The sequence below is a fragment of the Anguilla anguilla genome, chromosome 3 (assembly GCF_013347855.1).
Source record: "Anguilla anguilla isolate fAngAng1 chromosome 3, fAngAng1.pri, whole genome shotgun sequence".
In the NCBI taxonomy this organism is placed as follows: domain Eukaryota; kingdom Metazoa; phylum Chordata; class Actinopteri; order Anguilliformes; family Anguillidae; genus Anguilla; species Anguilla anguilla.
The window spans coordinates 52,653,611-52,666,221 of record NC_049203.1 but is presented as its reverse complement, the minus strand read 5'-3'; the positions used below and the strand labels follow the sequence as shown (position 1 = coordinate 52,666,221).

Here is a 12,611-nt window from a genome sequence, read left to right as displayed (position 1 = left end):
ACGGTTGTGAATGTGCACAGATGGTCACAGTTGGGAATGCATGCAAAAGGTCGCAGTTGTGAAAAAAGCACAGATGGTTGCTGTTGGGTATAGCGCAGACGGTCATGGTTCTGACTGCACTCAGATGGTCATGGTTGTGTGTTTTGAATGCCGTCCGACGGTTGCCATTACGAATGCTTTCGGAAGGTTGTGCCCTCAGAAGACCGTGGTTGTGATTGCACTGAGATAGGCAGCGATAGTACATGCTGAAGCTGGGTGAGATGGTGCTCTGCATATGGTGCAGGAGAGAGGACACTATGTTGGCATGAATATCCCGCAGTACATTGAGATGGTTCACGACCCAAGTGGCCAGACATCAATTATCAAGTAATAATGATGGAGGGCTGTTCAAGCCAAAGTGGCAAAAGAGTTGAACAATTTAAATGTATTGCCTGTCACTATGCTTTGCAGAAAGTAGTTTAAACCAGTGGTCATATGTATGTTTTAAATCTTTGTTTGTGTACCTTAAAAAAACTTGCACCAACTAACTAGTTTTTATTGACATATAGCCCACACAGCAAAATTACTGGCAATGCATCATGGAACAATATAACTGGGGCATGACAGTGGTAGTTTCTGGTGCCAAGGCCAGTTTAGGGTCCTCGGTGGTAAATGGTAAATGGACTGCATTTATATAGCGCTTTTATCCAAAGTGCTTTACAATGGATGCCTCTCATTCACCAGAGCATTTAGGGATTAGGTGTCTTGCTCAGGGACACTTCAACATGCCCAGGGCGGGGCTCGAACCGGCAACCCTCCGACTGCCAGACAACCGGTGGCCTGACTGCCTAGTGATGTGTGTGGAAAAAGCGTAAGACTTGAATGTGGAAGGGGGTCTACCTCAAACAGACCTGGTTCTCCGCCTGCAGTTTGGAATGGATTTGGCAGATTGTTGATCCCTTTGCTGGGGGAAAGGAGAGATTTATTAACAGCAATAGATATTTCTGACCGGAGCCTAGGACGACAGCGAGTTTGACTTTCTGACTTTGAAAGTCCGACTTGACTTTCAGCGATGTTTCTTGGATTAATGTAGACAGGAGGAAGTTCTTGTTTGACCGGGATGGCTTCAGCATTGAACGAAGGATTTTGATCGTGGGCTTGGTAGACTGTATTGAAAAAACCATCAGCTGATGGGTGGGATAGGCTCTGCATCTTGAAAAGTTCAGTGGAGACGGTGTGTAAGAAGGTTTATTAATTAGATAGGTCTGAGTTTGTAGGTAGCCAGTGAATTTTTGGAAATTTTATTAAAAAAATAATTGCAGGCAAAACATTTTAAATATTTAAAATTTAAATATATCCCAATGATTATGATGGTCTTACTGAAATACAGATTCTGCTGCTGACACATCCCATGTGACCTCTCAGGTGATAGTTCATAGGGATATATAAAAAATAAGATTAGGTACGCTGTAGTGTTAACTAGAATCTGTCCACTATAACAATTATGAGAGCATATTTTTATTTATTTTATGGTGCCACTCTTTTCTGTTCTTTCTGCTTCAGAATCACTATCACTGAGCATTAATGCACCAAATCACCATTTTGGATCCATGTGGGATGATGGTCTTTGTGTGAATCATTGGCCATATCCCAGCACTAATAATGTCAAAGGATAGTTTTTCTGCAGCATTCAAAGAATTGACAGCCTCATTATTAAAAATACCATGCAGAGTTGGACATTATATGATTTTAATTGCCCATTTTCTAAATTTCTTCAAAAAACTATAAGGGATAAGAATGGTCTAAGCAATACAAATTGGGAAAGTTGTTGAAAGTACAGTGTATAGTCCTGCAACTGAACACACATATAAAATGTTGCCTTGAGGCACAACAAACCCAAATTATACCTCTTTCTCTCTACCACTCATTTTGTGGTGAGCAAAAGTTAAACTAATGCTGAGAAAGCATGTGATTTTTTTGCGTTGTTATTGTTTTAGCTGATGCATCACAGACTCTTACATAAGCTAATTGCCCAGTTTTGGACCTTGTGAAAAACAGCTCACTCTAAATATACCTGGGAATATTTCAGTGTCCCATTAAGTCATCTTTGGCAATATATTTGGTAACAATTTGACATGGGAAAATGTCGCGGTTTTATAAAGAATAACGGCTTTTCAAATGATGTTGTGAGCTGGCTGCACCTCAAATGCTTTTTCGGACTCTGCTCTTGTTATGTCTGTGTTGCATTAACCAACATGATGGGCACATCCAAGTGCGGGCATGCCAAGTTCTGATTAGCTCACAGCCTCAGTTTGAATGCTGTGGTCAGAGATGGGTCTTGGCACATGAGCTGGGCTAGCCTCAGTCTTGAACCTTGACAGCTACAGTGTTTCTTCAAACAAGAACTTGCTGTTCTTTCTGGGTAAAAACAAACTGGTGCATACCACAATATTGAACATTTTTGCACGTATATATTTCAACGGTGGCTTTTCTCCAAAAATTACAATATTACAGATTTCAGCCAGTAGGTGGCAGTGTTCATTTAATTTCACATTAATATGCATGGTTGTGCATATTATTATTTGTACTGAACAACAGCAAGAACAGGAAGGACAAACCTGGACACCCTTGAAAAGATATATGGGATTCTGTGTTCTCTAGCTCTGAAAGGGTACTGTTCTCCGTGTGACCTACTATTTCTGAGGTATTGTGGGTAAGATATCTATTAGCTTTATTAGCTCAGAAACAAAAGCTAATTTCACACCCAGGAGTTTCTCACGGGGACAGATATTAGTGTTCATGGCTTCAGTTGGGTACATTCCTTTTACCACGGACAGTCCTGCAATCAAGGCATTATTGCACTTAAACAGAGAGGAGTAGCCCCATCAACATTGCCTGCATTGTCCAGAGAGGAATATATTTTCTCATCATTTGAAAATGTACACAGGCAGTTAGGAAAGTGCCATGTACTACAGATACACAACGCTTTTTCCTCCCCAGTTTATTTTGACGGAAAGTTAGCAGTTATTTAGCTGCAGCAATTGGGTCATGTTGCTGTCTGTGACCATACATTTCTAAATCTTTCCACAGCTTAAGCAACAGATTTCTATCTTGCAGAGTATCTCAGCAAACCCTTCAGTATATTTCCCGCATCTGAAAAGGGGAAAAAGCAAAGTTCCTTGGACCATGTTTTTACATAATCAGCGTAAGGGAGTCAGTTAGCACAATATAGAGGTCAGCCTGATGTGATCAGATTAAAATATTTACGCAGGCTATCTTGAGCTAAGCACTTAGTAATGGTCTTTTATCTTACTTCGTAAACAGCAGTTCTTTAAGGGCACACACAACTGTCAATACATGGCTGTGGAGCTGGTGCACATAGATTTCAGAATGTTCTTCTTAGGAATGCCCTCGACATCATTTGCTTTCATAATACTTTAATTTTATCTGCATGGCACAAGCAAACAGAAGGGGGATCTGCAAAACAGAGCTACAACTGCAGCAAATGTCGGCCGTTAAAAGAATCACTTTCTGAGCTCCCAGCAGTTTTACTGGGAGAGAAAGGCTGGCCGTGAGCGTGCGTTCGCATGTGTGTTTGTGGGCGTGAGTTTTATTCTCTTCCACTGTCGTTCCTATTGGCTGTTCCTTGCAGGAGTGGCAGCAACAGTGCACGGCACATGTCGGCCTCATGCTCTGAGATTTTTTTCCCTCTCTCTTTGTATCTCTCGATCCCTCCCCTCGGTGTGAGGTAGAGGCTCGGAGAACGGGGATAGAGGAGAAAAAAGGAGGGCCCGCCCTGTCAACTAGACCGAACCTCTTACCAATCACAGGGGTTTCCCCACCTCCTCTCTGTCTGCCTGCCACTCTCCCTCCCTCCCTCCCTCCCTCTCTCTCTCTCTCTCTCTCTCTCTCCCTCCCTGTGCATGCACACACAGACAGAGGGAAAAAAAGGGCTGGGCTAAAAAATTGATAAGCTGCTTCCGACTTCCCCGTCAAACGGCTTCCCGCTGTACAGAGCTACGCACACTGCTGCTGCTCCCCACACACAAAACAGAGACAAAGACACTAAGAAGAACTCACGAGAGAGAGAGATAGAGAGAAAGAGTCAGAGAGAAAGAGCGAGAGCGAGAGAGAGGCGGGTGGATGGCTTGAAGGTGGGTGTCACTGCGGGTGCGGGACGCTGGTGTTTCCTCCAAAGCGCGGAACAGCACCTGGACAGTGGCCACAGGCAGACACACGCGTGCTCTCACACGCGCGCTCCCACACACGCACACGCAAGCACGAGAGGACGGGCAGGAGTGCCGGAACATACTCCGGAGGCTTAGTGGAGCCAGAAGCCTGCCCGCTCTGCAATCAGCCTCGCGCACTTCGCCACCTGTTTCTCCACAGTGCGGGCTCGGAGCGGACCCCCCATGGCGGACGAGGAGTGCCGGTCTCCCATTGGCCTGGACTGCTGCAGCTGCTGCCTGGACCTGGCAAACGGCTGCGACGCAGTGCCCGGCCGCCCGGGCCTCAATGCCATGGGCAGCCCCACCGTCACCCACTTTCGGCAGCTCCGGGACCAGCTGATGTTCCCGAACCTCAACACGGACAAGCTGAACAACATCATGCGGCAGGACTCCCTGGAGTCGGTGGTGCGGGACCCCTGCTTCCTACTCAACGAGGGCATCTGCAACAGCAACATCGACCAGACCATGCTGTCCATTCTGCTCTTCTTCCACAGGTAAAGACTCACCTGCAACCGAGCGCAGAGGCTTCAATTCCTCTCTCCTACCTCTGTGTAGCCTTTGTGTGTAGTACTGTGGTATTCCTTACCTGTTCCTTTCGGTAAGCTAGGTCAGGTATCCATGTCTTAAATACAATAGCAATAGTGAGGTACTTTACTGAATAAACTCACTCTTTTAAAATGCACCAAAGTAAATTTTTGAATCCCTTTTTGGCTCATATAAACTGTTTTAGAGCTGAAATAATACTGAGCATTATACTGTGTACAGTTTCAACTGCTTTCCCTGACTCACTCAAAACATTGAATTGTCAGAATATTTCTGTTCCAAAGTAAAGTTAAAGCAGATATGACTGAAACTAGTTATAAAGCAGTTTTCACTTTTGAAAAAGTTTAAAGTGAGTTGGTCTGTTGTAGTCAGTGATTGGAATAATCACCCTTCATTAAAGCTGAATGACAGCTAGCTCTAAAGATTCCATGACCAGCCTATTAGTTGGTTTACAATTTTTTGTTTAAATATATGAGTGTGAATCAATGTTTCATTTTGAGTTAAATACTACATGTTTGTTTACAACGAGATGACCAGAAAAAAAAAAAAAACTTACAAACAGTATGGTTTCATTACTGGTGCACTCATATTGATTAAAAAAACAACAACTCTAACTGCTGTCACCAATTCATAGCAAATTAAATGCAAATTAAATCAATTTTCATCATAACACTGTTCCTTTCACTAAAACTGATTTGATTCCAGATTGACTAAAATAGATTTACTAACAGCAGTATCTTTCAGACTACAAAATATAAGGGCTAAGGTTAATATTTGTCATGGGATACCAATCATAGTGTCTCACTGTGAGACGGTAAAGCCTTATGATGAGTTGGGAATGTCTCTTATGAAATTGTTGTACTGGTAGGTAGCTATCAATCCTTTAATTAATTGCAACATAGGACTTGTGTTTCATGCCACATATAAAATTAACGCCATTATACAAAAGGAGCAGCATGTGGTGTTAGTGATTACTTCTGGCAGACCACTTTTATTAGCAAGCACTGCACCTTGGAACTATGCATGCCTGAGAACTGATTGCTGTTCTGTTAACCTTGCATAGATATAGGTTAAAAATTCATGGCACACATGTTTACCGTGCAACACGTAACATTTCACATCAAAGGTCCTTTTTAGCCTCATTCCCACAGCTGTTCTTGTCATGACATCACTGGTTTCTGATTATGTCATCTTAACCCCCGCCACCCAACCACCACAGACCACCATGTCATCTCACATTCAACATATATAATCGAGTGAAATTGCAGCACCTGATTTTAACCTTGAAACCATGGCCTGGAGCACAGAGAATTTATTTGAGTCCGAACTATCACACACAATATTTGTGTTATTATGTATTGCCTTTTTATTTTCTATTATTTTGATGTACTTCTCACTGTAGCTTAATTTTATTTAGGTTTTGTTTGTACTGTTATTTTTTTGTTTTGTTTAGTTTTGGTTTTTTGTGCTGCCACTTTGTAATTATGCATCCAGTGTACACTGTAGTTTAACTTTTTATGCACTAAAAATAAAAAAAGACAAGAAGGCTCTTCTTTTCCTGTGGTAAAAGCGAAAGCGTCCGATCTCCTAAACAAAAGTAATTTGACCCATCAATTCAGTTTATTCTCTGGTGAGCTGTTTTTATGGCGGAATGTTCTGATTATATCGATAGCTTTGCTGGTGATAAGGGTGCCGAACTTTCGATTGCACTGCACTGTTATCGGTGGCTGCAGCCATTTCTTTACAGCTGCTTAAGCTGCTGCCATGCATCTTGTCCTGCACAGGTACAGGGAGACAATCTCCAGCCGCTTGAGTTAAAATGTAATCCTGCTTATCCTGCTTTGCGCACTTCCATACGTGGCACTGGCAGGTAACAGTCTAGATTTTGATTATTCGTGTCATAATATGGATCTCTTCTTTCTAGGAAAAGGCAGAGGATTATAGCCACTTCAATGTTGGCTACAATGTTTATGTGCCACATATAAATTTGCAGTTGTCTTATGACAGCTTTTTTGACTTCCAGGAATGAACTGAGTGTCTACATTTCGTTATCACGCAATAAAATTTTACTGTCATTGAGGTGAAAGTAGCTAAATATTCTTTAAGTGGTTTGATAGATGGAAATCCTGAATGTCCTGAATTTCTAAATCAATGTTAAGCTCTTTATGACATTGTCGGCTTAGTGCAACTAGGGAACAGTTTGTAATAGCTATCAAAATCAATGATGCAGTTTAAAGATGACCACCCTGAGAATGAAAGAGAAAATAATTACTAGCGTCTGTCCTCTCTCACCACAGTTGCACCATAAAAAATATCAGGTGTGGATATTCTTTACTGAGAAAACAGTGTTCAGCATTGTATATTAGCTGTGTTGTGGATATTGGTAAAATGCTGATTCATGGCTGTGTCAGTGCAGGCTGACAGCTCTGCAGGGTGACACCACAGGGTTGGGAGGGTTGTAGTTGGTAGGACTGCCTCCATCTCAACGCACAGAACTGACTGTGCCTGCAGGCGTACTCAGATGCAATCCCTGTACAGAAAAGGGTTAAAAGATATGAGGATTCTTAGCATGCGCTTTTGAGGAACTCGTTTTGCTTGTCTCCTACGTTGAGAGAAGACATCGTGGCGCTTGGACAGTGCATTCCAAATTAGGGGGGGGGGGGGAAACAGGAATTACACCAGTTCAACAACAAAAAAAGAAGCTTGGATCTGGTAAAGTATGAAACGTTTATGTTTCATCCATTGGTTTCTCTCAAACCTGAGCAAAATTCATTTTTTTATAATTCAGTATTTGAAATTCGGTATTCAAGAGAGCAAGGAAGGATTGAAAATGGTGGTTTGTGCGACCAGTGTTAGCACAGGAGTGACACTGACCTCAGGCATTTAGCTGTGAGATGGCAATTTGTGACTGTGCCCACATTATATAACATATCACATTTCGTTTAGCATTCCCTGCAATGGCCGCCCGCCCCCTCCCCTGCATTTAATTCGTGCTCCGTGTTACAGACGACAGCCTGTCCTCTCCAGGTCCACCACCTCTCATTTCTGCAACGAGAACACTGTGTGTTTGTTTTTCTTTGTGACAAAGTGGGTGTGGCTGGCTAATAATATAAAAAGTGGAACAGGGAGTAATGGAGCTTGCTGGCAACATGTAGCCACTGTTGTCATTTCAGCCCTTCAACACCCCATAGGAACTCAGTGACTTCTGGCACAAATCAGGCCTGTGGTTCAGTGTGATGAAATATCTTGCAGCTATTTTGTTTTGATGGCTAATCGTGGTGCTAATGATCCAGACACGTTATTCTCTCCTTTTGTCTGCTGCTGGACGGATAACCTTGTTGCAGTATCTTGAGGGTGTTGACTGTTTGGCAGTCGCCTGGCCAAGTTCCGTCCCTTCATCTCTGGCCCAGGTTTTTGTGTACACCGTCTGCCCATAACATTTTTTTTTAGGTCTGTCTGAGAAGGCGATTAAACACAATCTATTTACGTCTGCTCAGGCAAGGACGTTACACTTCAGTGTGAGGATCTATTTTCATTCTGTAACCCTCCTCCCCCACCCCCTTTAATAAAAGCAGTAGTAGATTAAATGAGTTAGTTTCTCAAGAAAGGAACTGGAAAAATGACAGAATGAAGATTTCTTTTTACATGGTGCTGGATTGAAAAAAATATTATTTTGTTCGTGTGACAACAGGATACAGGAGCATTTACAGCCCTGAATACATGTTAACTTTTCCAAACATTTAGAAGCACATTTCTTGTCAATTAAATGTGGAACAATACAATAGTTGCCTCGGGTGGTGAGGCTAACTGCCAAACAGACAAACTGCTAATAACAATCGTGAAACCCCACAGGAGAGGACCCAGCCTAGTGAAGGATACCTATGATAAAGTAGGTACATAAAGTATGTACACTGCAACAATATGCAGGGATTAAATTAGCGATTTTTTATTAAGGACACTCACTCAGTCACATGTGGAACGTGAACTGCTTGATTTTACTAAGCAAAACAGCCCTTTTTTGGCTAAGTCACATGTGAAGCATTTTGTTCAAACCTAAAAGTAGACGGTAGTTGTACAGTAAATCAGGTAACGGTATTAAATTGTTGCGTATTGACATGGCAGGCAATTTAACTTTTTTGCCATAGATCACATGTACTAATTGCATTGTGATTAGTTTTGATTGCCTCCTGGGTATGCATACCATGCTGTCATTGATATTTATCCACAGTTGTGTCATGCACTGCAGTGATTGATGACTTGTGGGGCGTGTATTCATGGCTGCGCTGTAGAATGTCACACATCTTAAACTTCAGATTCATTTGCAGTCAGATTTTGGAATGAACAAAGTGTTTTTTTACAACGGTGTTTTAACTGTTGATGCTTTTTTGTCAAATCCTGCAGGATTTGAGTAAAATGACATCAAAGTCATGTCAACTAATACATTGGCAGTAAAAGCCTTCATCTCCATTGTGTGGCGGAACTGTCACATAGGCGTTCTGAAGGAGCGTTTCCTTCATCTCAAGTAATCTCATGTTCTGAAAGCAAATTTCCTCCACGCCACCACATCAAAAGCCAGATGTTTCCATTAGAAATTAGCTTTTCCTCCATGCAGATCAAAACACTGACCCTTCTCAAATGTAATGGGAAACTTATGTAAGTCGTCTTCGAGACGTTGAGCACTGAACAGCAGTGGATCGTTCTGAATTATGCTTATCAGAATAGTGCATTTTTTCAAACAGTAATATTCATTATTATACCATTGCAAATGAACCCCTAATAATATAAGAATATAGCTGTGAAGAGTGTATGTGATCAGAGTGTTGTTAAAGCTATTGTGAGAAGTTATGTGAAGCTGAGGATAAAAGACATGATTCGATTCTAATGCACATATTCACCTGATTCGATTCTAATGCACGGCAGAGGTAGTGTGAATCTAATGTCAAATATACTGTATGACTCTCCTCTCCCCAGTGGAGCTCACACCCGCCCATTTCCCTGCACTTGGCAGACTTTCAGCTCGTTTCACAAACAAATGTTGAAGCTGGAACAATTTGTCCTCGTTTTTCTTTTGTGAATTGTGGATGGCTTTAATGTTAAATATTGGTTCAGAGGCCAGACAGAGAGGGCCCGGGCAGAGATTTGCAAATGCATGCAAACACGCCGCGCGCACAAGCATGCCGAATGTGTGAGGAGAAGGCGTTCCTGGGAATCCTCTGCGCAGGGGGGGGCACGGACAGGCGAGCGGGACTCCAGGGAGCCGACTGCTGCAGTGAGGAGGGTGTTTTTCGGGCGCTGGTACGCCGTGTTATTTTCAGCCACCATTGTGAAACTGCACCGCCTGTTTAGGTGAGGCGTGCAGGCAGGGCGTTTCCCCTTTGGGTGCCGGAGACCGTCTGTTTATAAATATTCAAGCATTCAGCCAGTATGCGCCCTCGCTATCTTTCCAAAACATTCCTTAGTCCCTGCTGATAATATATATTTTATTTTGCAACGGAAACCACGGGTGGGCTGATTGCATAATTCTTCCGGGGTCAAGGAAGGCAGCTGGTAATTTCCCTTCTCTTTGAAATTCGTCCTTGAAATGGGGTCACCGGTCGCCTGGATAGCTGTGAGGATATGGCTGGCTTCTAGGAGCTTGTGATCTGAACCCCGGTTCTGGCAGCCAGGAGAATGCCTTTTACCCTATATGATATCCGGCAGTTTTGGCAAAGAATTTGTGGGACTCTTTGCCTCTCAGTCCACCTGGTGGGAGGTGTGCCTGCTCAGCTTGATCCTGCTTGTGGTGTCACACCCTTCAGCCATGTTGTTCACTTTGCTGGGATTTAGGCAACATCTCCCATGCCCTGAGGGTTACAGTGCAAGAACACTGGGCAAGGCGAACAGCTGCCAAGGCAAGACCTTTCATGTTGGGCTGTGACAATAAAAATAGAGCACTGCACTATGGTGTACAGCCTTGCTGCTCAGGATGAACATGGAAGGGGCACTAGTCCAGCAGGTTTACAAGCTCCTTCATGAACAGATTAGATTTCAACAAAATTATTGAACATTATTTATGAAGTTTGAATATTATTTAAGATAGATATGTGTGCTTTGAATAAGAGTCATGTCAACACAGAGATTTTCCTTGTTTTTATGGTCTGTATGGGTTATGCTGCCAATACCTTCTTCATTTATTATAAAGGATTTTTTTAATGACAATTTTTACATGGATTAAGAGCCCTGGCTCAAAAATGGTTAAGAATATTCTTGGTTGTGTCAGCAAATTTTGTCGTAAATACGTAAAATTTTTAATAGATTAGTAATTTAGTGAAGCCAGTTATGTGGCAGTAGTTTAAGTGTATACATAAATATATTTATATTCCTTTTCTCATATTTGATCTCAGCAATTAGAAGCTACAGATTTGCAATACGGGGGCTTGTCATTGGATTCCTCAGCCATTTTCAAATGGTGTTACAAAACAAGATTCCTATGATTTAGTGCAAATATCCAGGGTTTAGGCCGTTATACATTATACATGGTCGTTTGAAACTTTTCAAATTGAGCCTACTAGAGAAAGAATGAATGTGTTCTGACTCTGAATGGAGTGCTGAAATTTACACAAAAATGTATCTGGGACTCTTACAGTAGCTTTTTATATAGCATGCCTAAATAATCATTCAGGTCAAGATCAAACTTGAAAGATTCTTCAGTGACTTTTTGGCATCGTAACTCCTCCACACATTGATATCTAGAATCTGTGCCTTCTGCCCAGCACTGCACTGATGTCTAGTAGGTTATGCATAGACTAAAAAATTTACTTAATTAACCAGAATTGTCTCTCTAGCAAAGAGACAATTCCACCTTTGAACTGAATTGAATTTTTTTTTTACCAATCAAGCCGCCTACATTTTTATTACTTTAAAATTCTGTCATACTATCGGAAACCTGTATATTCTTACTGAGGATCAGATTTAATCTGACAACAGTATTTACGTTACATTAAGGCATTTAGCAGACACTATTATGCAGAGTCATTAGCATAAGTATATAAAAAGTTTAGGCAACAAAGAAATGATGAGTTCATTAGGATCACAACCGAGTGTAGCCGTTGGTACATACATAACTGAATTATAAGTATCAAATGGATAAACCTACAGCATCCAGTTAAGTACCATATTAGGTACAAGAGGGTAACTGAAAATTCTTTGTGAAGTAGAAAATGGGTTTGAGGACATAGGCTTCAATGCAGCACAGGTAACTGCGGGTCTTGTGAAGCTATGAAAAATGTTAGGTATGCTATGCTTTTAACACAAGGTGTTGCAGCTACCATTTTCTTTTTTCTTACATACACAAATGTAAAACATTCAGAGCTTTCTGAAATGATAACATGTATGTGTTGTATAAAACTGTTGTATAGCTGTTGTCTTAATTAGTTAATATTTGTCAAAAGTTTAAATATTGATTTATGCAAACAATTCGCCGAACGGAAGGATTCTGTGCTCCTGTGTTGGTTCTGAGACACAGTGTGACTAATGCAGTGCAGGCGTGACCCAATGTTTCCCAGCCTTAAACAACGCCCTGACTAATCTGGTCTGACATGGGCAATGAGGCTGCCTGTTAAACAACAGAACAGCACAGGTTCCGACAGATGCAAATATTTTTTGTACAACATCATAGGACAAAAGCCCTATATCTGGAAGTACATAAGAAAAAGAGGAGTTTTAATTGACAGCAGTAAGGCCAAAATTTATAAGAGATATTATTATTATTATTATTATTATTATTATTATTATTATTATTATTATTATTTGAAACACCATTACTTTAATGGAAGACATTACTGTGTTGTGCAAATGAATTAAGTTTTTCTTGCCTCATTC

At 41.6% G+C, this 12,611-nt stretch overlaps 1 protein-coding gene across 1 annotated transcript in view; it reads left to right on the top strand.

Moving 5' to 3' along the window:
* Positions 1-3,966: 3,966 nt before the first annotated feature.
* The window catches only part of tsc22d3 (TSC22 domain family, member 3), a 47,699-nt gene continuing 39,054 nt past the window's right edge, over positions 3,967-12,611 (top strand). Inside the window, exon 1 of the mRNA XM_035408111.1 lies at positions 3,967-4,702. Within this exon, the coding sequence (XP_035264002.1) occupies positions 4,392-4,702 (311 nt within the window). The 5' untranslated portion in view covers positions 3,967-4,391. The remainder of the gene's footprint in view (positions 4,703-12,611) is intronic.